This window comes from Cydia splendana, chromosome 6, assembly GCF_910591565.1.
Source record: "Cydia splendana chromosome 6, ilCydSple1.2, whole genome shotgun sequence".
Lineage (NCBI taxonomy): Eukaryota > Metazoa > Arthropoda > Insecta > Lepidoptera > Tortricidae > Cydia > Cydia splendana.
The window spans coordinates 4,312,592-4,339,389 of NC_085965.1; the positions used below are offsets into that span (position 1 = coordinate 4,312,592).

Below are 26,798 nucleotides of genomic sequence, written 5' to 3' on the forward strand. Positions count from 1 at the left end.
GGAAATGAGAACCCGGCTCGCGGCTGAAAGACTCGCTTGTTACCGAGCTATTAAGACATCAATGTCATGAAATAAAACTATTGAAACGGATTATATCGCGTATATTAAATGCATTCAGCGTTCGTGGTCAACGGGTGACTGAGGGAAAACTGTACTGTGCAAAAACTACCCACTTACAAAATAATGAACCATCATAAACTATAAAACTATATAACGCCGGGATGTAGTATGTATTCAACATACGCGATATAATCCGTTTCAATAGTTTTATTTCATGAGTAACTATCGCGGTAACCAAAGACAATATCAATGTCATGTTAACGAAAAAAGTGTGATTACCTTGGCTCCTTTCGTCACTCCTCGCTTAGTAGCTATTTGATGAACGATCTGAATTAATTTCTTGCAAAAACCGTGACGAAGACCAAGAAGGAGCGGAAATATCATCATCTCTATTCTTGTTATTAATGCTGGTAATTTCGGAAATAAGATAGCCGGCCGCAAAATAAGGAAGATGTAATAAGAATATTGTAATAGGTATTTGTAATAGCTACACCCTATTTGTGTAAGACTATTAGTTTAAGGTTACATTTTGTAATTACAATTTGAACAGAGAATTTATGACAGTATCTTTTTTACTGCTTAAGTATACAACGTTCATTGCCGCATTACTGCCATAATTATGACGTTCAATCCGTCATTTTATCTAGTAAATTGACAGATACAGCGGCGGCATTAACGCCGCAGCAGTAATGTCGCAACAGTAAAGGTGACAGTCCATTTCCAACGACAGCAGCACTACCATTCATTTTACTATGGAAATTGACAATAACAACGCGTTTAGTACTAGTAGTGCAGCTGCGGTCAGAAATGGAATATATGTTACCCTAAGGCCTAATGCAGCAGCAGTTGACACATGAATGTCACCTTTATGATACTGACTATGTATTAACAGTATAAGTGTCTTGGCATAAATTGTCATTCTATGGAACTTGCTAACTATGTAAACAAACCGCCATATTGAAATTGTCTCTGGATAATGAATTTACTAGTGACTTTTGTTTACATAGTTAGCAAGTTCCATAGAATGACACTTTAGGTACCTAGCTGTAAACTTAAACTTGTTTGAATAAAGAATAAAGAATGATCTTAGGCTGTCGTGTAGGTAGGTATACTGCGAGGCGTATAAATGTGCGAGTATCGCTTAATCGTGCGAGGTAATCCAGGATCTGATAGTTTGGTGTTTTGCAAATAATTATGCCGATCCAATCCCCTCTTCGTCTCTCATCCTCGCTCACGCCTGCGGGCGCAGCATGGTTACATTTTTATCGCCTGTCGCTATGCCCGTCACTTTCGCACTTACATACTTGTTAGACCGAGGCATGGTGACAAGCGATAAAAATACGACCGTGCTGCGCCCGCTGCTGATTGATGACGCCGGATATTGCATGCAAGGATTACATCTGCCCAGGATGTGCGGATTATTTAGTTGCGGAGCATAGAGCTCAATACAAAGTGGGAGAGATTAAACCTCTCGTCTGCGTATGATAAAGATCCTGATCAAATTTAGTCATCTTTATGAATTTTAGGAGAAAAAAATTACCTGCTCTATACGGAACGACCAAGGTGTGAAACAGTTAAATAAGTTAAATAAATAAGTATGGCTCGGCGTCCGATTCCATTTTGATAGGTACTGAAAAGAGCTAACTAATAAAATGATATGATATGAATAAATTTACCAGTCTGTGATTCTGGTTTGGAAAATAAAAATACGATGAACAGGATAGTAAAGTTTTACTAACAATTTAATACAAAAGCGGCTGACACACGTCAACTTAACATTCGAATACAGCGCAAAGTTTCCTTTAAAAAGTAACCCTACGAAAGTTTAGAGGCAGTCGTCGCAAACATTCTGGTCACCAAACAAAAGTTCGCAGCATTCAAATCACGCGAGCGATAACAGCCCTCAGGCTCACACTTTGAAGTATACTGCGGCTCCGTCGGTTATACCAATGTAGCCAAGATAGTTTAAAAAGGCAGCAAAGATGCAGGAAACTCGTATATTTTTGTGAAAGCTCACCTATCGCGGTTTATATTCGTATTCAGGCCGTGGAGCGGCGCGTGTCACGTCTCAACGCCAGAGGTTATTTGCATACCACCTTTATATTTGCTTGGTATTAACTGTCATATTGTTCAGTCGAATTCGTTGAGACTATTTCCTGTATGGATATAATGGTTGTATTTGTCTACGTGACAGCGTATCTTTCAATTGCCTTATGGTAAAAAGTGGCACTTATTTTATCACGTGAATAAAGTTATTCATCATTTGCCTGCTATGGTGATGAAATATGGCAAGCCGCAGACGTAGCGAACCCCTGTGGCCGTGTCTTTTTTTAAATCCATATAATTATCAAATTAGAATATCCTGATCGCTTGCACTTCGCGCTCGCTCAGACGTTCATTTAAGGCTGATTTAGACGGCGCGCGAACTCGCATACGATTTTAGTTACATTGCAGACTGTTGGTTACGTCAATTCAACCGACCAATCAAAACCCGCAATGGTATGAAACTCGCATGCAAGTTCTCGCATCGTCTAAATCAGCCCTTAGTTAGGATATAATCTATTTTAAATACTCGACTGTTCTCTTTCGTCTAGAACTCGAACGAGAGCCCATCTACTGCCAATAGTAAAGAAAATCGGTAGAAAAAAATGTGTCCTATTAGCAAAATTGTACAAAAGAACAAATTGGACCTGTCCTATACTTTAATTTAATGTCGTCTGAATCATAACTCGCCCGATCCTTATTGCGAAAAGAAATAAACCTAGTCTAGTTTCACGCCAATATATAAGACTGTCTGACAATAATTCGTAAACCGACCGGCGATTGCAATAATGCGGCCAAGCCTGGGGATGCTATTCGAAAACTATGTAGTAAATTTCACCGGGACTCGGAATTTATTTGATAAACGACCTACATAAGGATGTGGAGACCCGTTCAACGCTTTGTGCTGATGCCGGTCAGCAGTAGGTGACTTCAAAATACGCTACACTAGCGCGTTGCTTTGAGCCATGCGAGCGATTATCTATGTAGGTACACTGCACAATGAGCCTGGGGCCATTATCGAACAAAACAGGTAAGCTGTATCAGAGACGCACCATTAGAAACGTGAAACCACTTTTGTACGCCTAAAGGGATGCCTACCTCGAAATTTCGTGTTGTGCCTCTCTATCGCTCGAATATGAAAGAGTGATAGAGAGGCAGATAACGAAATTTCGATTTTCCCGGTAGGCTCTCAGATTTCGGCCCTCGTTAAACGCGCACCAGTTAAGCTCCTATGCAAGCCACCATTCGCATTCAGACTGCACCAGCGTTACTGCTGCAATACTGCGGCGCTACATTACTGCCGACTGCATTGCTGCCACAAATGTCGAAATTCGGGGCAGCTAAATTCATTTAATTTTGATATCTGTGGCCACAAACTGGCGCCGCAATACTGCAACAATACGGTTCCTTGAGTTCGAACAGCAGAACCCGACTCAAACCAATGAGTTTTTCACAACTTATGTACAAAATATCATTTGATATTTACCAGTCACTTTTCGGCGAAGGAAAACGACCTGAGGAAACCGGACTAAGCCCAATAAGACCTACTTTACCCTCTGGGTTGGAAGGTCAAAATGGCAGTCGCGGTCGTAAAAACTTGTGTCTACGCCAATTCTTGGGATTAGTTCCCAAGCGGACCCCTATCAGCCGTGGCAAAATGCCGGGACAACGCGAGGAAGATGATGAGGTTGAACTGAAAAAGTGCTTAGATAAATAAAAGTGTGCAGACTTCGGGGGCGCTGGTGTACTTAATTACCTATTGTAAATACACGGCAATACTAAAGCAGCGTCGTTGTTGCCGCCGATGTATCTATCAACTTCGTTGATAAATGAGTGACGTTCGCCGCCGTATTACTGCCGTGATTATGACGTTCATTCCGTCACGCATTTTGTCAAGGAAACTAGTGATAACAACGACGCCGCAACAGCTTGTGACTCACTTTGACATGAATTTGACTATCCGAGATCGTACTAACTAGCGCCCAATTAGTCTTTGTGCTGCCAGAATATTACCAATAACAATACGGTGATAGAACGCCTGGCAGCTGGTCCATAACCTAGTATTTATTCGTGAGTGCTCGTTGCGAAGTAGATGAATTTAGTCCTCTTATATAGTATTGAAACTTTAATCAATGTTTAATTATTAAGATGAAACTCATCTGTTAATAAATATATTGGAATTTTTGTATTCATTATGAATTCCATAACTAGAGTTGAATTTTCATTGTGGTTTTCAAATGTGACATGATGACGAGAGTATTAGTAGCAAATCAGTTTGAGGAATCTATTGTATTCTTAATCAATAATTTAAAGCCACTATGTCTAATCACACGATACTCATATTATGGAAAAAAATATCTAAATACATAAATTTGCTTAGTCATGTACCTAAACGAATGCTTAAAATGAATAAACAATTTTATTTATTTTATCTTAATTAAGTATATGAAAACTCCACCAAGTGCGTTTGTTAATACTCTGAAGCGAACGAAAATATTTGTTGAGACGATTGAGATTGAGACTTCCTTGCTAAATAATTAACAACTGTCAAAGAGCGAGCAATGTTCCGGGAAGCGAATAAACTCGCTAAAGACTATGACAAGCGACCAAGGAGCAAATTTCGTTAACCAATTGTAAATGACTTAAGTATTCCAATGATTTGAGGCAAGGTTTGGGACAGGCAAATATAAAGTTAAGCGATGTGGCCCGGTAAGGCGGATAACTCCGTGAACTCAAGACTCGTAACAGATTGAATAGGTATTTTGATTAATGATATCAAGACTAGTATGCAAATGAGTTCTTTAATTTTTGGTTTTCTTAACAAAATATCTATACATCTTATTAAACAAAGTCTGTCTGTACATACAGTGTGGAAAGATAAGTCGGGCCCTGGAGGGAAACTACCTTAAATCCTTAAGCTGGCTCATTTTACTTAAAGGAGACATTCCTTTATTTTTAAAAAGAAACAAAACTGCATTCAAAGATTTTCTAAAACTCGCTTGCCTCGCCCGGGACTCGAACCAACTAAAAATTCCTAAAAATAAACACTCGCAATTTTATTCTACTAGTTGATACAGTTAATGTCGATGATAACATTTCTCCAAGAAACATTAGGTCTTACACTCGTATGTCGTACAAAATATCCATAAAATCTAATATTTAGTACTCAAGATTTTTTTAGACAAGCCAAAATGAAGAAAAACAGAAAAATCATTGAATGCAGTTTTGTTTCTTTTTAAAAATAAAGGAATGTCTCCTTTAAGTAAAATGAGCCAGCTTAAGGATTTAAGGTAGTTTCCCTCCAGGGCCCGACTTAATATCATTCCCCACTGTATGTATGTCCGCGATAAACTCAAAGATTTCCACCTATCAACAGAGTGATTGTTGAGGAAGGTTTAGGTGTATAAGTAATTTGTTAAAGTTTACCAGTGCTAAGCCGGGGGGGGGGGGTCGCTAGTTTCTAATATTTTATAACCAGTAAGAAATGTATTACAAGGGCAATATGGGCAGTCATGCGTACTAAACTTGTGTGTTCGCGCGAACTGTACAGTTTTCTCTCCTGTGGGCAATAGTTAACAGCTTGTGGGCATGTAGGTAATGATTTTATCATACTTATCCAAATAAAAGGTGTACCTTTTCATGTGGATAAGGGTTAAATAAGAATTAACCTCAATTGCTCTTAACTTTTGTGTATGTCTATATAGAGGAAAGACGCGAACACAGTTTAGTGTGTGACCCTTAAGGATAACATGTTTTTATCTACAGTTTATATACCTATCTATATATAGATAATAATCGTTTGTCTTTATCGGTCATTTTGACTTATGTATTTGTAAGAAAGGGACAAAACATAAATTAACTAAATCAGGCCCGTAAATATTTTATGAATGAGGGGGTTAGTTTTTTTTAGAAGTTTTATTTGTAAATATCAAGATTATTAGTTAAAATATATCTTCACTACGAAGCTTTCCACAAAGATGACAAGCAACAGCGAGTCTTGAATATTTATGTGTACGTATGAATGGACAATAGATTCCCCCCGATTATTCACCAGTCCAACTCATTACTATAGGGATTAGCTAATACACAATTAATTACCTTTGAACCCGAGCTCAATATGTATTCGCAGGGATTCGTTTGTTGGTGGAAATAAATTTCCTGTGTTGTTAGTTAGTATTCATCGATTTGTGACTATTTATGGCAAATAACATTTGGAGCACGTAAGGTAAATATACTGGTGCTCGACGCGGTCCCAGTACATAAGTATCATCTTGAAACTTAAGCCATTGTCAATAGAGGTGACAGCAAGGTGTTATCTATTGAGCATTAGCATGTTGAGCACTAGTGCTTTTACCTTATGCATGTTAGTTTTATCAGAAAAATTTTAGTTTGGCACTTGCTATTTAAAGGCGGGATTCCACCAGTGTGCGGTACTGTGCGGCACAAGCATTTGATTGTAAGTAATATGCTTAGCAGATAGAATCCTACGTTAAAACGTGGATTTTTCTATTACTTAGTGTAGAAAGCAATCTAGATGCGACAAGCAATTGACAGTAACAGCCCCCACGTCAAAGCAGCAACAGTCATTTCGCAACAGTAAAGTCCATTTCCAACAACAGCAGCACTACCATTAATTTTACTATGGAAATTGACAATAACACCGACGGTTCAGTACCATTAGTGCAGCTGCGGTCAGAAATGGAATGTTACCCTTACTTACAGCTGCAGTTGCCATCCGAATGTCATGTTAATGTGAGTTGCATCACTCAAGAAATACTTTTTAATACATCATAGGTCATATTTTAAAATTAAACAGAGTAATAGCTTTTGGTAAGTAACTGACATTATTCGGCCATAAAAAATGACCGGGTTTCGTAAACGTATTTCCTAACAACAATTTCAATGTTTTACGCTGCGTGTTCAACATATAATATTATTCTCAGCGCCACGCCGTTTAAATAATCAATACTTCGACCCATAAGCGCTCCTGAGTATAAAAGAAGGGAGTAAACCTTTAAGAAGGGAGCATTAAGTCCGCCTTTTGTGCATTTGTATTTACCTTGTGCAATAAAGATTATATAAATAAATAAATAAATTATTGGGTCCACAATATTTCTGGGATTCCAAGGAACAAATGTCTAACATTATTCCTTCGTTGCACACGAAAATTATTCATGTTCATCTAGTCGCCACTTGAAGCAGTTTGAATAGCGCACAAATAATCGCCATAGTAAAACCCAATCGCTGGCTGGAAGCAGGGACAGGAACCGGTTACCTTAACCGGGGTTTTTCATAGGGTTATTTTAGAGGTGTTTATAAAAACCCCTACCATAACGGTAACCGCTTAATAAGGTAACACTTTGATTCGGTAACCGTATCAGATCGAGTTAACCTCTGTTACCGGTAACCGAAATAAAAACCCAGTCTATTCAGTTACCTCATTATGAGGTTTTTGACCAGTTCAAACGATTGTAATCTTTACGCACACTTAAATTCAACTTATTATAAGTGTAAATAAAATTCCGGACACAAAATATATTTTATTTACTGTTTTACGTACTAAAATCGTACTCAAATCACTTAGCAGCATAATATATACATTCTCACTTCTGAAAATTTTATGTTTGAGTGGATATTTTCGCATTTTCACAAAATAGTCTACTCTGAAGTTTTCCATATGTCAAACCACTAACTTAAAGAAGAATATCTTATCGAAGCGTGCAAAGCTGTCTTTTTATCTGCGGCAGATTCCAAAGGCCGAAAATAACCCAGCATCCTACAAAGAAAAAAGAAGTTCCGTTTGCGCCCGGGGACTGCGCCCTCGATGTGACAGTGCTGACATTTGTCATCTCAGTTTTTTATTATTTTTGTAAACATTGTATTATCTTATAGTTTTCGTATGGTTTATCTTATTTTAACGTAAGTTCTAGTTTTTACACATTCTTAGTTTTAAGCCTTGGTGGATGCAGACCTCTACGGCAGCCACTGGCAGCTCGTCTTCACAAGCATTTCCTTGCAATCAGTGCCACAAATCGTTCTCAACAACTCACGGCCTGAATATTCATATAGGAAAATGTCACAAAACTACAAATTCGCACATCATCGCTACATGCCCACCCGCCGTAGGGCCCCAACCCAGTCCGTCAACACCTCAGCAGAACGTAAACTTCTTCCATCTCCACCTCAGCCACCTTAAAAACAACATTCCTGTAATTAAAAGAATACCGCGTGGTGCAAGAATTGCCGTAGCAACCCGACTAACCGATGTCATCAATACATGCGTAGAAAGCAATAGCCTAGATTCCTGGGAAAACCTTCTTACATTCTCATTTTCCACTCTTCATGCTACTTTAGACAATAATCGACTATCACTTACTCAAAAAATAAAAAACAACTGTGCCCACCCCCTTAATCACCAGATTCCCATTTATCATCTAAACAACCATCTTTCTTATAGTTCATGCAACAACTTGAAAAAGACTGTAGAGGGAAAAGTGAGCGATGGTGACTTGAAAGGAGCTGCACGTTTGCTTTTTTCAACTGACGTACTGTCTGTGGACTCGACTGAAACACTTTCGGCTCTACGCGACAAACACCCGTCCGCCCCAGCAACTCCATACTTCCTAGATCCGCCTACAGAACCCAACGTGTGTCTTCAAGTTCAGGATAAGGACACATTAAATGCAATTCTTTCATTCAAAACGGGTTCTGCAGCGGGTCTAGACGGGTTATCCCCACAACACCTTAAAGATTTAACCTCACACTGCGTCGGCGATACAGGCAAACGCCTCATTATCGCCCTCACCAAACTTGTCAACCTCATGCTTTCCGGAAAAGTCAACCCCCTCTTTGTACCCATTATTTACGGCGCAAATCTTATAGCCCTCACAAAAAAAGACGGGGGAATCAGGCCCATTGCTGTTGGTTCAACATTTCGACGTTTAACTTCTAAAATATCCGTGCGTCACGTACTCTCGAAATTGCAAAAACAATTTGAACCGGTACAACTTGGTTTTGGTACTAAAGGTGGGTGCGAAGCCGCCGTCCATGCCCTTCGCACCTGCCTGTTCAATGACCAGTGTGAGGTACTCCTAAAAATTGACGTCAAAAATGCCTTCAATTCGCTCAATAGGGACGCCCTGCTTGCTGAAGTCAACAACCACGCTCCGGAACTTTATAACTATTTATTAAATTGCTATGCATATCCGTCGAAATTACTTTACAAAAACCACGAACTTTCCTCCGAAGTTGGCTGCCAGCAGGGCGACCCTCTCGGACCAGCCATCTTCAGTTTAGCTATCAATCCAGTTATTCAAAACCTAAATTCAAAATTTAACGTTTGGTATCTAGATGATGGCACCCTAGGAGGAGATGTAAACACAGTACTAGCAGACCTTTCGGAAATAAAAAATAAATTTAAGCTTATAGGGCTGGAATTGAATTTCGCGAAGTGCGAATTATATTTAAACCTTTACAATCCCGACATCGTACAAAAATTTCAAGCCCTCACTCCCAATATAAAAGTAGTCAATAAGGACTCTCTAAACCTCCTAGGGTCACCAATTTTCGAAGAAGCCATCCCCAGCATTATCACAAACACGATTACTAAATTCAAAAACTGCGCCGATCGCCTGAACGACATCAATTCTCATTCCGCTCTGACTATTCTAAAATTCTGCCTTTTCGTACCAAAATTTACTTATTTGCTCCGCTGCTGTCCATTTTGGAAACACCAAAACTCCTTATTACCGATTGACAACCTTATTAGATCTTCCCTTGAAACCATTCTAAATATACAGCTTAGCGAGCATTCTTGGAACCAGGCGTGCCTGCCCATCAGATTCGGTGGGCTGGGTACGCGCAAAATTTCTAGCGTTGCTTTGCCGGCGTTTCTATCTTCCGTCCATGGCACTTCCTCCCTCGTAGGAAAAATATTAAGGGCCTGCCCTTTAAACTACGAGACGGCGTGCTTGACGGAAGCTAGAGACGCCTGGCTGACGGCTTGTCCGGGTCAAGATTTACCTTCAAAATTACATATTCAACGTTGCTGGGACGACACTTTGTGCAAAATTAACTTTGAGGTACTACTTTCCAGCTCTGATGGTCCTAATACACGTGCGCGGCTGCTCGCTGCTGCAGAACGGGAATCCGGCCAGTGGCTGCATGCCTACCCCTCCCCCCCCTCTGGTACATATTTAGAACCGGATACCCTACGCCTAGCCGTAAGCCTTAGGCTAGGGGTCAAGGTCTGCGCCCCCCACGGATGCCCCTGCGGCGCTACCGTCGACGTGCTTGGACACCACGGCCTCTCTTGTCGGTTAAGTGCTGGCCGCCTCTCCAGGCACGCTGCCCTAAATGATATCATCCGCCGGTCTCTTGCCACCGTCAATGCGCCAGCTATCCTCGAACCTAACGGCGTTTTGAGGGACGACGGCAAGAGACCGGACGGTATGTCCCTGGTCCCGTGGAAGATGGGACGGGTGCTAGTCTGGGACGCCACATGCGTCGATACACTGGCACCGTCCCATCTACCAAGAACTTCGACCAGGGCTGGGGCGGCTGCCGAGGCGGCTGAAAACAAAAAGTTTTCAAAGTATCAAGGTCTCGGCCCCCAATACCATTTTGTGGCATTCGGTGTCGAGACACTGGGGCCGTGGGGTCCAAGCGCTCATGTTCTTTTTAAAGAACTGTCGAAAAAGCTGGCCGATACCACCGGTGACCAGAGAGCTGGCGGCTTTCTCTCGCAACGCATTAGTATTGCCATTCAGCGAGGGAATGCTGCCAGCATCTTTGGCACAATGCCGCGGGGGCCTTTTTTAGATTTACTTTAGTTTAGATTAGTTTAGTTTTTAATTTTAGGTAGTTTTTAATTTTAGTTAGTTTTTAAATTTAGGTCGTTTTTACTTGTCACTTATTATAAGTATTTTTTGTATTGCACCTGTTGGCGAACCTAAATAAATCATTACTTATTATTGAATAACCGAGGTTGGCATGGGCGGTCTATGAAGCCTCCAGCACAAACAAGTGTTTTTGCCTTTCCTTTGTTTATCTTTATACCTACCTGTGTGGTGTGTTCTTATTATAAATATTATTATATTATAACTAAAATAATTAAAATAAATAAATTAAATAAATTAAATAAATTAATAAATTAAATAAATTAAATAAATTAAATAAATTAAATAAATTGAATAAATTGAATAAATTGAATAAATTGAATAAATTGAATAAATTGAATAAATTGAATAAATTGAATAAATTGAATAAATTGAATAAATTGAATAAATTGAATAAATTGAATAAATTGAATAAATTGAATAAATTGAATAAATTGAATAAATTGAATAAATTGAATAAATTGAATAAATTGAATAAATTGAATAAATTGAATAAATTGAATAAATTGAATAAATTGAATAAATTGAATAAATTGAATAAATTGAATAAATTGAATAAATTGAATAAATTAAATAAATTAAATAAATTATATAAATTATATAAATTAAAGAAATTAAATAAATTAAATAAATTGAATAAATTGAATAAATTGAATAAATTGAATAAATTGAGTAAATTGAATAAATTGAATAAATTGAATAAATTGAATAAATTGAATAAATTGAATAAATTGAATAAATTGAATAAATTGAATAAATTGAATAAATTGAATAAATTGAATAAATTGAATAAATTGAATAAATTGAATAAATTGAATAAATTGAATAAATTAAATAAATTAAATAAATTAAATAAATTAAATAAATTAAATAAATTAAATAAATTAAATAAATTAAATAAATTAAATAAATTAAATAAATTAAATAAATTAAATAAATTAAATAAATTAAATAAATTAAATAAATTAAATAAATTAAATAAATTAAATAAATTAAATAAATTAAATAAATTAAATAAATTAAATAAATTAAATAAATTAAATAAATTAAATAAATTAAATAAATTAAATAAATTAAATAAATTAAATAAATTAAATAAATTAAATAAATTAAATAAATTAAATAAATTAAATAAATTAAATAAATTAAATAAATTAAATAAATTAAATAAATTAAATAAATTAAATAAATTAAATAAATTAAATAAATTAAATAAATTAAATAAATTAAATAAATTATATAAATTAAATAAATTAAATAAATTAAATAAATTAAATAAATTAAATAAATTAAATAAATTAAATAAATTAAATAAATTAAATAAATTAAATAAATTAAATAAATTAAATAAATTAAATAAATTAAATAAATTAAATAAATTAAATAAATTAAATAAATTAAATAAATTAAATAAATTAAATAAATTAAATAAATTAAATAAATTAAATAAATTAAATAAATTAAATAAATTAAATAAATTAAATAAATTAAATAAATTAAATAAATTAAATAAATTAAATAAATTAAATAAATTAAATAAATTAAATAAATTAAATAAATTATATAAATTAAATAAATTAAATAAATTAAATAAATTAAATAAATTAAATAAATTAAATAAATTAAATAAATTAAATAAATTAAATAAATTAAATAAATTAAATAAATTAAATAAATTAAATAAATTAATTAAATTAATTAAATTAATTAAATTAAATTAATTCAAAAAAATAAATAAATTCAATAAATTCAAGAAATTCAAGAAATTCAAGAAATTCAATAAATTCAATAAATTCAATAAATTCAATAAATTCAATAAATAAATTAAATTTAATAAATTTAATAAATAAAGTCAATAAAATCAACAAAATATAAATAAAGTAAATAAAATAAACAATTTTTTTAGTATTTTTTTTAGTTCTGACGGCACATCACTAAAACTACTTTAATGTAGCAAACCAGTAAGCAACCGATAATAAAGGTTACCATAACTGAATGAAAACCTGTTAAAAACCCTTAACAAAAACCCTATCGCGATGGGGTTTTGAGATTAACTCGGTTAAAGGTTAGGGTTACCGTTTCAATAAGGTTACCATTACAATCAGGTAACAGTATGATAGGGTTACCGAATGATAAGGTAACCGAATCGATTGGGTTACCGAATTGATAGGATTAAGCGTAAAGAGGGGTTTTCCGGTCCTTGGCTGGAAGGGTGCCAAGCCATCGCGACGTACGAGCAAAGCTAAGTCGTGGTTTCCTATGTGTTTCGTTCGGATAGAATTAACAATTTCCCTTGGTATCGACAGTCGTGGTCCGCGGAGCAACGCTTGTCGATAACCGTTCCAAATAAATTATATAACTCGTGTACAGGGGCTTGGCGGAAAACTCGTTCGGATTAGTTTTTGTCTATGGCAGATGGGCACCCGGATTAAGCCTTGCGTGATATGCGATTTGTAGCCAGCGATATGTGTAAACGGATTTAGATTAACTGGCGTAATTACCGTTACTAGCAATTAATTAGGCTAATTACTGCTCTACTGGAAATGCCAAATCAGGGTTGATGATGCCCAGGTAATTGACATTTCGAGCAGCGATACTGTAGGTACAACAACGCTGCAGCAGTAACGCTGGTGCAATCTGAATCAAAATGTTACCTTTAAAACTACCCTTTCCAACCAACCTTTTGAATTGGCAAAAATACTAATTGGCCGAAGCCAACTGTTTTTTATATATCCTTTTGATTTGTACTCAAAACTGCACAAAGGAAGGAAGGATCTTTGTCTTAGGTCTATTACTTACACCATTCCACTAATACGGGGTTAACCGGTTAAACCTGGAGTTACCATGGTTACCAGTACAATTTGACTCTTAGTTAATGGTTTAACCGCTTAACCCCGTTAGTGGGATGGTGCAAGTGGGCCTTAGTTTGATAAAAAGAGTCCTAATTTCCGCATGCTAGTATTGCGAGTGCACTTCATTCCGCTGACCTGCCCTGACGGAGGTACAGGATTTATATATTTTTTTCATTTACCCTTGTCACAGGCACATTGTCGGCAAAACACATGAGGAGTAAATAGACAATACAACGATTGGCAGCGAGCCAAACGTTTCACACCGTAAAGAAACTGACAACTTTGTTTAATTCCGCAGGCAATAGACAAAGTTCTTTGAGCTTGTTATACCAATAAAACAAATGTCGAATTCCTTGCGAAAATAACCGATTGGGCGGAACCACTGCCGATAATAAAGAAATATATTAACTAAAATATATTACTGCCTGATATGCTATCAGTAATTTACATTTATTCCATCCAATTAAGATAATTACATGAAACATACGATAAATTTGATTTACTTATAATCCAGTAACATTATACATTTAGCGTTTGTGTCAAATCCAGTTATTTATTTATTTATTCAGAGCCCACTGTGTCCCACTGCTGGGCAAAGGCCTCCCCCCTCTTTTTCCAGTTGTCTCTGTTCTGTGCTATATCTGGCCAGCCTCTAAAAACCGGGCAAGTGCGAGTCGGACTCGCGCACGAAGGGTTCCGTATCATAATGCAAAAAAAAACGAAAAAAAAAAGCAAAAAAAACGGTCACCCATCCAAGTACTGACCACTCCCGACGTTGCTTAACTTTGGTCAAAAATCACGTTTGTTGTTGGGAGCCCCATTTAAATCTTTATTTTATTCTGTTTTTAGTATTTGTTGTTATAGCGGCAACAGAAATACATCATCTGTGAAAATTTCAACTGTCTAGCTATCACGGTTCGTGAGATACAGCCTGGTGACAGACGGACGGACGGACGGACGGACAGCGAAGTCTTAGTAATAGGGTCCCGTTTTACCCTTTGGGTACGGAACCCTAATAATAGGGTCCCGTTTTACCCTTTGGGTACGGAACCCTAAAAAGGAGTCCAGCCGACTAGTTCCTCCGGATCCCCGGTTAGAATCGTGGGGCTGCCACTCCGTGGTTAACTTGGCCCACAAGTCGTCCGGCATTCGGCAGACATGGCCAGCTCAGTCCCATTTCAACTTAGCCGCTTTCCGAGCTACGTCTATTATTCGAGTCTTAGAGCGCAGCGTGGTGTTTCGGACTAGATCCCTTAATTTTACACCTAATATGCTGCGCTCCATAGCTCTCTGGCAAACCCCGAGTTTGGACTTTTTTAAAGTAGACTAAATTTGCTACAACACGAGACTAGAATGATCTCTGTACAGACTACAGACATTATACTATATTTTTCCCGCATGTAGCCTATTGTTTCATATTGCACGAGAGTAGCTCCACTCAGAACTAGACTAGGATTGCGGACGGAGCTCACTCTAACAATGCCAAGATAAGTTATTGTATATGAGTTCCGCTACTAGTGGTTGAGAAAAATAGCAATTTTAGTTGCAATGTGTAACAGAGCTTGCAACTATAGTAAATAATTTTATTTTGTTCTGTTTATTTATTTTTGAAGATCGCTCACTCGCTAAATGTAAATAGCAGTAAATGCTTCACAACTCTGTTAAATGAAGATAGACAAGTATGTTTAAAATATGTTTAAGGATATTGTTTGTAGAATATTACCTATCACTAAAAGGTTAAAGGTTACTTTACATCTTAATAATTTTGACTTCTTTAAATGACTAAAATTACATTATATATACACGATAATCTGACTAGTTTGACGTTAAAACTTTACACACAACGAAAAAAATCCGATAAATTCAATGTTACATCTTACAGATTTTAAAACAGTAATCAAAACGTTGTTTCATTACCAACTTTTCACTTAACAAAGCTTGTCATTCTATAAATCATCAAAGTTTAAAAACTTAGTCCACTTAAGGACTCTTTAGGGGTAGTGTAGAGTGCGCATGTCGCTAGGGTAGCGAGCACGGAGGGCACTCGGCTCGCGGCGCGCACTCGGCCGGCACGCTCGCGGCACCTCGCGCTGACATGGCCTACGATCGCGCTCCGTCATTTGTAAACAACGGATGAAAGTTTTTGTATTTAGAAACCAAAATTGACATCGAATTCTGTTTTAATTAATGGTATCTATCGATTAGATGGTAGGTGAAGTTGATAGGACTAGTTAATTGGAAACGTGATGTGACTAAGTAATTACAAATTGCAATTATTTGAAGTGTGTGAGTGAACTCATGACATTGTTAAGATGATGTTTTTGTTGCTAATTACGTTATGTGGTGAGTAAAGTGTCTTGTTTTATATAAGGTTTATTTAATCGCGGATTTTGATCCCCGTTAGAAGCAAAATAGCATTTTGATTCATTTAACCCGGCTCGGTCTATGCCTGTTGATTTTGTAATTCAGTTTAGAGATATTACTGGAGTTGCGGGTGGCCATGGGCGACGTTAATAGCTTACCATCAGGCGATTCGTCTGCGCATTTGCCTGATATATCTTAAAAATATGTATACATGAGTATTTAGCAAATATTTACGATCAATAGTATTAGTTACTTATAGCTCCTAAGGCTCACTTGCACCATTCCACTAACCCGGCGTTAACCGGTTAAACCGTTAACCCAGTGTCAAATTGTACTGGTTAACCCCGGGTTAGTGGAACGGTGCAAGTGGCGCTAAGAGGGTTTAGATTTTAAATTAAAGTTAAAATGTTTTCCTAATCATTGTTTAAGTACTCAATAGGTAACAAAACCTAATGGCTGTATTTTCTATAAGACTTCGGCCGACCCCAAATCATTTATAATGGTAAATTATAATGTTACGCACTTACGCAGACTCAGATAATGAAAGATCAATAATATAATACATATCTTAATTTTGATACCAAATAACTTTTTTTTATTGATAATTATTTTATTTCGGTGAACGTTATTTTCATATAAATGATAACCAGTTCATCTACTCCCCAATCTACCCGATCGTATTGACAGTGCGACGAGATTACAGAGTCGAAGAGTAGAGTCGTGGAATGTTTGGGGCCCAATACATTCCACGACTCTTTTCTTTCCGAACAGACTCTATAGTGATTAATAGTGACTAGTCAGAAATACTTATATTATTTGAATTTGATTATATAGACTTTTACAATAATGTTGTCATTATCATTAGGTACTCTGCAAATTATTCATAATCAGACATCGTAAATTTTATAGCAGTTTCGGTGCAGCGGAGAGTGGTGTTAACGGAATTGTTATAAACAATTTCAACCCTAATGATTCATTGGCGTTAATTACGTTAATATTAACCTTAAATTACCATTTCAGTTGGAATTATCTATACCGATTCCGTTAACACCACTCCGCTGCACCAAAAATGCTATAAAATTTACGATGCCTGTTCATAATACCAAGGGGTTTTAGGAAAGAAAAGGAAATATTACGTTCCCATGCTTACAACCTGCTTACATTAATGCCAATCGCATACTACTCTCCTTCTATTTATAATGCGAATTTCCCAACGGTATTTTCCAGAGTATTTTTCTTGTAATAAATAATGCATAAACCCTCGCTCCGCTCGTTTCAAATTTACGAGATTCAAATAAATGAGAACGGTCTAATAAATCTCGCGCCGTCTTCAAACTGAGTCAATTGCCTGAATTGAAAGCTTCCGCTCCGAAAATACCTGACTAACTGCAGTACATTATTTTAGGAGTCATCATATAAAGTCAGCCACCGCCATACAATTGAAACTGCGCGAATTAAAATAACTTAAAAGTAGTTACAGATACACTTTCTGTAGAATGTGAAGAAAGTGTTTTTTTCGCTTTTACTGAACGGTGACGCGGTGGGCAAAGTTATGTTAAAGGGCAAAGTTTTATACTTTTGCTACCACTTTGTTGATAGCCTCTGTTTGTGAATGTGCGTGATAATATTGCCACTACTTATCTCAATTGCTGTGTAATTAGTTGAGTACCGTAAAATGGGGTGAGTATGGTCCTAGGGTCAAAACTGAAATTCAAACCTCGATAACATTTTATTTTTAAATATGAAATCTGAATGGTGTATATCAGCGGTCGGCAACCTTTTAGCAGCCAAGGGCCACATAGTAGTTAACGAAGTTGACGCGGGCCGCACTTTGTTAATATTTATGACTTTATTAGACATTGTTGTTTGTCAATATTACATACAAAATAGCCAGGGAGGCTTGCGGGCCGCAAGTGAGAGGTTCGCGGGCCACATGCGGCCCGCGGGCCGCCGGTTGTCGACCGCTGGCTGTATATAATAAGTGTTCCGGACGTTTGTATTTTAGTTTTTATTTTATTTTGGGTAGTTCCATTTCATAACTTTGACGATAAAGAGGAAAACCTCACCCCGTAGTGCCTCGTATATGGAGTGAGAGGGGTTTTCATACAAAGGTGATTTTGGAAGATTGTTGGATCGATTTTTTTTATTATGCGTATTACTTTAGCTCCATTTTAAATTGGAATACATTATTTTTGTAGCAGTAGCCTTAAAATCCCTTCTCACCCCCTCTCAAACCTTCTCTCCCCATTCATAACCCACCTCTCCCCGCGACACCTACTCACCCCGTTTTACGGTACAGCTCATAAGCTAAGCTCTATTAATTTGCGCCTGGGAGAGATTAGTGAATAATTTAGCTTTAACCGCAACCAGATATAACGCAATTATGCCGGTGAGCTGCCGGCACATTATATGCTCAACCAACGAACAAGAATAACTATAGAAGCCTGACTAGACTGGAGCTCAAAAATCGGCCAAGTGCGAGTCTGACTCGCGCACGAAGGGTTCCGTACCATTATGCAAAATACGGTAAAAAAATCACGTTTGTTTGTATGGGACCCCACTTAAATATGTATTTATTTTGTTATAAATATTTATGTATTTTTGCGGCAAAAGAAATACATCACCTGTGAAAATTTCAACTGTCTGGCTATCACGGTTCATGAGTTACAGCCTGGTGACAGACAGACGGACGGACAGAGGGACAGACGGACAGACTGTCCGCTAGTCCCGCGGAGTCTTAGTAATAGGGTCCCATTAGGTACCCTTTGGGTACGGAACCCTAAAAATGACCCCAAGTGCCTTTTAAAGCGACTCAACTGTACTGCGAGCAGCTTGACAACGCAAGACAACATGCATGTTTGACATTATTAAGAATTTAATTTTAGCTAATCAAAACTTATCCTGACCAATCACAACTCTAATAGCGGGTATAACACTTTAAACTCTCGCGTTTTCTACACATATTTAAGTACACAAACGGGTCTACCGCGATATATTTTCATTGTTTACCTACCTTCAATTCCGACGTTACAGCTGAGTTGCACCAGCTGTTATCACGGAAAGACTGACGTTCCAGCAAATGTCAACGGAGATATAAATAAAACTAATATAATAGCGGGTAAACAATTACCCGTACATACACAAGTATTGCATGAATTTTGGAGAGGGGATAACTGTCAGTGATACATGTAAGTCATCAGGGCTGTTTTTTGAAATCAAAAATCTACTAAGAGCTTTCTCTATACATGTATATCCCGACGCTGTGCTGAACAAAAAAAACCGGACAAGAGCGAGTCGGACTCGCCCACCGAGGGTTCCGTACTTTTTAGTATTTGTTGTTATAGCGGCAACAGAAATACATCATCTCTGAAAATTTCAACTGTCTAGCTATCACGGTTCGTGAGATACAGCCTGGTGACAGACGGACGGACGGACGGACGGACGCACGGACGGACAGCGGAGTCTAAGTAATAGGGTCCCGTTTTACCCTTTGGGTACGGAACCCTAAAAAATAGCCTATATACGTCCCACTGCTGGGCACAGGCCTCCTCTCAAGCACCAGAGGGTTTAGGCTATAGTCCCCACGCTGGCCCAATGCGGGATGGGGACTTCACATACACCTTTGAATTTCTTCGCGGATGTATGCAGGTTTCCTCACGATGTTTTCCTTCACCGAACAGCTAGTGGTAAAAATATCAAATGATATTCCGTACATAAGTTCCGAAAAACTTATTGGTATGAGCCAGGATTTGAACCCTCGACCTTCGGATTGAAAACAAACATAAAATCCCGTTTCGTTTATTACACAATCTGCACAACATAAGAGAATCTTCTTTGAGGATTATCCGAATTCGAGAAGTGTTTTTCTGTACAAATTGTGAGGTTTGAGTGGGATTATTCTACTGGATTATCCTAGGCGTAATTTACAAAGGTTTGCGTTTAAATCCTGTCAAAGTCCCAGCAATTCGAAACAACATCCATTGTGCGTTCGTCAACAAGAGTTGATTAATTTTTATTCAACTGTCACGCGGAATTATACAGTTTCTGTTAACTTTAGATGATTGACTTGCGGTTAATCTAGGCAATACAATTACCGGTGGATTTTTAAAACCGGTATACCGACATACGGAAGATAAAAAAGGTAAACCTGTAAATTACTGCTTTTTATTTTGTTGAGTAAAAAATAAATATTTTCGTTCAAAATCGTTTTATTAACTCGTTGTTTACATTATTATTCAATAACCCAACACTCCTGAAAAACCAAAACTAAATTAATGACTTACTTAGTGACCTACTTACATATATTATAATTGTAGCATATAAGGTAGGTGTAGAGACTGTAGAGTACATAATATGTAATAGTTTGTTTTACTAGGTGTACTATTCAATGAAACACCACGAGTCCTTGACAACAACTGATTTATTAAAACATAAGAGGGTAGAACCCTAAACTTACAGATACCTACCTACAACATCTCCCCCAAAAGGAATTTCTTAAAAAACTAAACAATTTGTTGTTTTGTAACATAAATTATCTGTCACAACAACCCATTACATTCTACAATCTTATCAATATATACATTACTTAGTCTATTCCCGTTTTTTTTTTTATATATTTATCAGAAAACCTTACACTATATATACCTATATATATTTTAGTTATAAGTATGACCGATATATTTTTACACCTACGTCTAAACGACCTATTGGTTTTTCTGAAGTAACTGTTTATCTTTAACTTATTACTAAGTAAGTATAATACTAGCCAATTAATTCAAAGCATAATGAAACTTATTTCTATGTGTTCTCACGGTTGTATAACTATAATGTCTATGATGCACCAAACACCTTAAATAAGAGAAGATAAGAGACTGTAAGGTTCAAAATGAAACCGTGATATCATAATTTTACTATGATGCTAAAATTAGACAGGTGATTTTAAACCTTACGGTGAACTAAATAAGATCTCATTACTTCGGTTATTCTGACTTAGTATAAATTAATTTGATAATTAAGTTATATAGTTGGCTATTTTAATAACAAATACCTATGCGTAGGCTATATACGTAACGAGTATTTTTAATTGAATTCTGTTTAACATATTTTACTTCTTAGACTGATTTTCGGCGAATAATTTCGCCTTTCTACGCGTCATTATGCCTGTCGGTCCATCGGAAGCATGTGTTTGTTGATTATCTGCCTTATGGGCGTTATCATAAGACGGGTTTTCGCATGTTTCCGATTGACCGACATCTTCGCAGGCGTCCTTGAACTCCTCCCCGCAGTCAGCTGATGGCTGCGGCGGCTCGGACTTCGGGGACACCGGCTCGTCACTGACCATACATTTTATCAGATGACGACGATTGCGTCGGAATTTACCTCCCATCTTATTTTGAACTATATACGATCTAGGAGTCGCGGCTTTACCCACCACAGTGGCGCGAGTCCTAGCTTTTCCTTCTACACATACTACGTCATCTCCTATGTCAAGTGGAGGTAATTCCTTACAATGTACGTCGTACCGTACTTTCGCCTTATGCTGATTAAGTAACATTGTGTCGTGTTCAGATGAGTTAACAGGTTGCGGCTTTAATAATTATGGGTGAACTGGTAGTTTACATCTTAATCTGCGACTCATCAAAAGCTGCGCAGGGGAGCTCAAACCGTCGCGGGGCGTATTTCGGTAGTTTAGAAGTGCTAAATAAAAATCGCTATCACTTAAAATTGATTTTTTGAGCATTAACTTTACCGTTTGAACTGCGCGTTCACTCTTTCCATTAGCCTGGGCATAATTTGGCGATGATGTTACGTGATTAAAATCCCATTTTTTGGTAAATTCTTTAAAATCGCGACTACTAAATTGGGTCCCATTATCTGTAATCAAAGTGTCGGGTATTCCGTGACGTGCAAATATTTCCTTTATGTTAGTTATCACAATGTTGGAGGAAATATTTGGTAAACTGCACACTTCAACATAGTTGGAATAATAATCCACCAAAACTAGGAAATATTTTTTTCTTATTTCGAAAATATCTGCACCAACTTTTTCCCACGGAAGTTTAGGGATAGCAATGGGTAATAGCGGCTCCTTAGGCGGGGCGTTTGAGCACTCCTGGCAGGTAGCACATCGTCTCACCATGAGCTCGATATCACGTGACATGTTAGGCCAGTACATCACTTGTCTCGCGCGCCGCTTGCATCGATCTATGCCCATATGAGTTATGACCCTCGTGTACTATATTTAACATTGTTGATCGCAAGACTCGCGGTATCAACACAGGCATATCTTTAAAAATCACTCCATTGACCATAAATAATTCTTCCCTAAAAGACCAGTACACCTTCAGTTCAGGCGCTACTTGCGACTTATGGTCGGGCCAACCCAAATTAATATACTCAGCTAGCTTTACAAATTCGGAGTCTCGTTGAGATTCTTTTTTAATTAACGATAGTTTCGCATTTGAAATAGGTATGTTATCAATTATTAGTTGTATCTGATACACGTTATTTTTATGTACTCCCTCACTATACAGATCTGGCAAAGGCGCCCGAGACAATGTGTCCGGTATATACATATACTTTCCAGGCTTATAAGTTACAACTAAATCGTAATGCTGTAGACGTAGCATCATGCGTTGTAAGCGTGCTGGGACAAACATGAAAGGTTTTTTGAAAATGCTCTCTAAAGGTTTGTGGTCTGATTCAACGGTTACTTTCTCTCTGCCAAATATATACTGATGGAATCGTTCACAAGCAAAAACAATCGCGAGCAATTCCTTTTCGACCTGCGCGTACCGTCGCTGCGCGTCCGTGAGCGTGCGCGAGGCGAACTCCACGGGCCGCCCGCCCTGCAGGATGACGGCGCCCAGGGCGTCACGTGACGCGTCCACTGAGAGCGTCACTGGTGCCGTCACGTCATACAGCGCCAGTACGCCGGCCCCACAAACACACTCTCTTAACTCATCAAACGCACCTTTTTCCGCGGGCCCCCACTGCCAGTTATTCTCTTTTTTCAGTAAGTTAGTTAAAGGTGTCGCTCGTTGAGAATAATTAGGTATGAACTTGGAAAAATAATTCACGGCTCCAAGAAATCGCTCTAAACTCTTCCTATCGCATGGCGGCGGCATTTGACTTATTGCCCTAATTTTCTCACTATCTGGCCTCATACCGTCAGCGTCAAAAATGTGCCCCAAATAAGTGACTTGCTGAACAGCTATTTTACACTTATATTTGTTAAATTTGAGATTTATCTCTCTCGCTCGGTTTAACAATGCATGCAATCTTTCATCATGTTCCTGTCGAGTTTTACCCCATACAATAATGTCGTCTATGAAATTGTCTACGCCTTCAAGATCCTCAAGAAGTTGCCGCATTTTGGCATGGAAAACCTCCGAAGCACAACTAATGCCAAAAGGCAACCGAAGGAACTGATACCTCCCAAATGGAGTCGCAAATGTGCAAAGGTCAGCGCTTTCCTCGTCCAGCTGCACAACCCAGAAACCCGAATTAGCGTCCAGCACCGAGAAGTAGGTGGCTCCGCGCAAGCGCGTGGCCAGCTCGGTTAGCGAGGGCAGCTGGTAGTGCGCGCGACGTACCGCCACATTTAACGCGCGCGGGTCGAGGCATACGCGAATACCGTTATTCTTTTTTGCAACAAGTACTAACGGATGAACCCATTTTGTAGGATGTGATATTTTCCTAATTACTCCTAATTCCTCCATTTTTTTTAATTCGTCCGATAACCTGTCTCTTAACCCTAGAGGTATCTTCCTATTAGCGCATACGACCGGCGGAACCGATTTGTCAACAACAATGTGATATTTACCCAGTAGACAACCTAAACCTTTAAAGAGATCAGAATATGACGCTAAGTTTATGGCATAAATACGTTTTATCATGCACATCTCTTCACAAGACTCCTGTCCCAGCACACTTTGACATTTCATGTTAGCGATTGCGAAGTGTAGAGAATAAGGTTTATTTTTATACCAAAAAGTTATATCGCACTCGCCTATAATAGGGATCTCATTACGGGTATATGATTCCAAATTAACTTTGACCGGTTGTAACATTTGTTTTTTAAACCCTAGCAATAAAAATCTTTCTAACGAAATAACATTCATATCTACACCCGAATCAAGCTTAAAGCGCTCGGGGCCATTCTCACATAACAAGGTTTCATACCACTGACTTTTATTTTTATTACATTTCACCATATCCACGTAAAACGGTTCTAACTCGGCGGAACCACTACTATACGAGTCATTCTGATCGATCTCATACACTTTTTTAACGCCGTTATCAGTTTGTACAAAACGAGACTTACACATTCTGGAGAAGTGTCCACGATTTCCGCACGCGAAACAAGTCGCGAATGAAGCTGGGCATTCCCGGTTGTCAGCACAACGCGTTCCGCCGCAACCCGCGCACTCACGAGGCGGGACCCGCGCGGCGCCCCCGCGTCGCGCGCGCCTTTCTACACCATGCACCTGCACTGAACTGGAACTCTCGACACTTTTACTTATATGCTTGCCGCTCTCTTGTGACACCTCCTCAGCTTGGCACAACTTGACAGCCTTATCCAAATCGAGATCGTCGCACCTCAAAAGCCTATCTCTCACTACGGAGTTTCGTATGCCGCATACAATACGATCTTTTATGAGGTCCTCCTGCAAAGTACTGAACTCACAATTTTTGCTCAGGAGACGCAAGGCCGTAACATACGACTGAATGGACTCGCCATCCTCCTGATTACGAGTAAAAAATCTATATCTCAACAACGTTACGTTGACCTTCGTTCCAAAGTATGCGTCGTATTTTTTTATAATAGCCTTTACGTCCTCCTTGTCGCTTTCGTTATCGAAAGTAAACGTTTGAAAAATATCGAAGCCCTCGGGTCCGATGAGGTTGACAAGCAGGCTCGCCTCCACACCGGCAGACTCGGAACTCACTCCGGATGCTTTCACAAACAGTGTGAATTGTTGCTTCCACCGCTTCCATGCATCTGCACGGGCGACCGGCCCTCCCGCCATGTCGAGTTCCGGTGGTGGTCTCGCGTGCTCCATTGTAGTGAACAAATATGACAATTACGCACACACCGCACAAAGAAAAACGTTCGTAACTATAATCGGGCGTCTTTGGTGACTTAAGACACACTTTATGACTATATATATCCGAGATAAAGCACTACACCGCTGCCACCATGTACTATTCAATGAAACACCACGAGTCCTTGACAACAACTGATTTATTAAAACATAAGAGGGTAGAACCCTAAACTTACAGAAACCTACAACACTAGGTAAATATAAATAGGTACAATATTTAATAGCAAGTAATGAACTGGCGCATACTCCACCGACAAGAGCCATGCTCTTAAATTTTGATGATGAATGAATTACCAAATTCATTAAATTAAAAGCAATTTCGCACAATATGAACCTTTTACAAATGAACCACATCGTCAACAATAAATAGCAGATATCAGCACACAGCAATTGTCCAATTCGAGGTAGAGTTTCTGCGCCAAATGTAATATTTTAGACAAAAAGTGCCCTGGCTTGCAGCCAGAAAAGGCGACAATTCTTTTTGCTATTGATAGGTGCCATTTGATGCAACGTAGGTATCTATGCCTGACAGTTGCCCAACGCTGGAAGAGTGAGAAAAATGTCAATTGTAAACATAGCCCGGTTTTTTGAGGGAAAAAACGTAGGTACGCTAGTAATAAATTAAATATCGACTTATTGGTAACGATAGAAAGCAATTTTGAAGTCATAGTAACAAAGTAAACGTTATTAATTAAAAGCTTTAGTCATTTCATTACCTATGATCTATTTGCAAAACTTCTTTCATTTATTCTTATTTATTGAAAATTTTCCGGTCCTAATATACTAATAATAAATATGACTCTCGCTAGGTGGTTGGATCAAGGGTCAGATGCAGAAGGCGGTGATCTTGGACACGGCGCGGATAGTCCGCCGGTTCCTCTCTCTGCGGCCCTGACCACCGGTAGCTTGGGCCTTGCCCCGCTGCTGGCGGCACCCTAGGTTAGGTTTTTTATAATGTGTTTATATGTATTTTTTATCGTTTTGTAAGTGTTTTTATATTTTACTTTTATATTCATATTATAAATAACCTAACTTGAGATGAAAAATAAATAAAGAGAATATGACTACTTACATATATTAGGTATAGTAGGTAAGTACATAAATAGCGTATATCTGACACTTGAATACTTCATAATTTTATAGGCATCGACTTACATAATAAGTAGTGAACAAATAAAACGACAAAATTTCATTTGGAACGTGGAACGCCCACGGTGTAAAATAAATAATAGGTACAATTCAATAGCTTTTGCTGTTTCGTCATCAAAATAATTATTTGATGGCTTGGACTTTATTAATTTACAATTTTATTTATAGATCGAGTTCAAGCCTTTAATTAGAGCGGGGGTGGTTCATGGAAATGCTTAATTAGAATGATAGCTTATACCTAAGTACATAGTGATACGCAATCAATTAGGTTATTTATACGTACTTACCTAGTGATACGCAGCTACAAGGAATAAATAGTTTTGTTT

The 26,798-nt window shown here is 37.8% G+C and overlaps 1 protein-coding gene across 1 annotated transcript in view; it reads left to right on the plus strand.

The window, feature by feature from the left end:
* The first annotated feature begins 16,109 nt into the window (after positions 1-16,109).
* The window catches only part of LOC134791546 (uncharacterized), a 37,927-nt gene continuing 27,238 nt past the window's right edge, over positions 16,110-26,798 (plus strand). Inside the window, exon 1 of the mRNA XM_063762595.1 lies at positions 16,110-16,195. Coding sequence (XP_063618665.1) covers positions 16,165-16,195 — 31 coding nt within the window. The 5' untranslated portion in view covers positions 16,110-16,164. The remainder of the gene's footprint in view (positions 16,196-26,798) is intronic.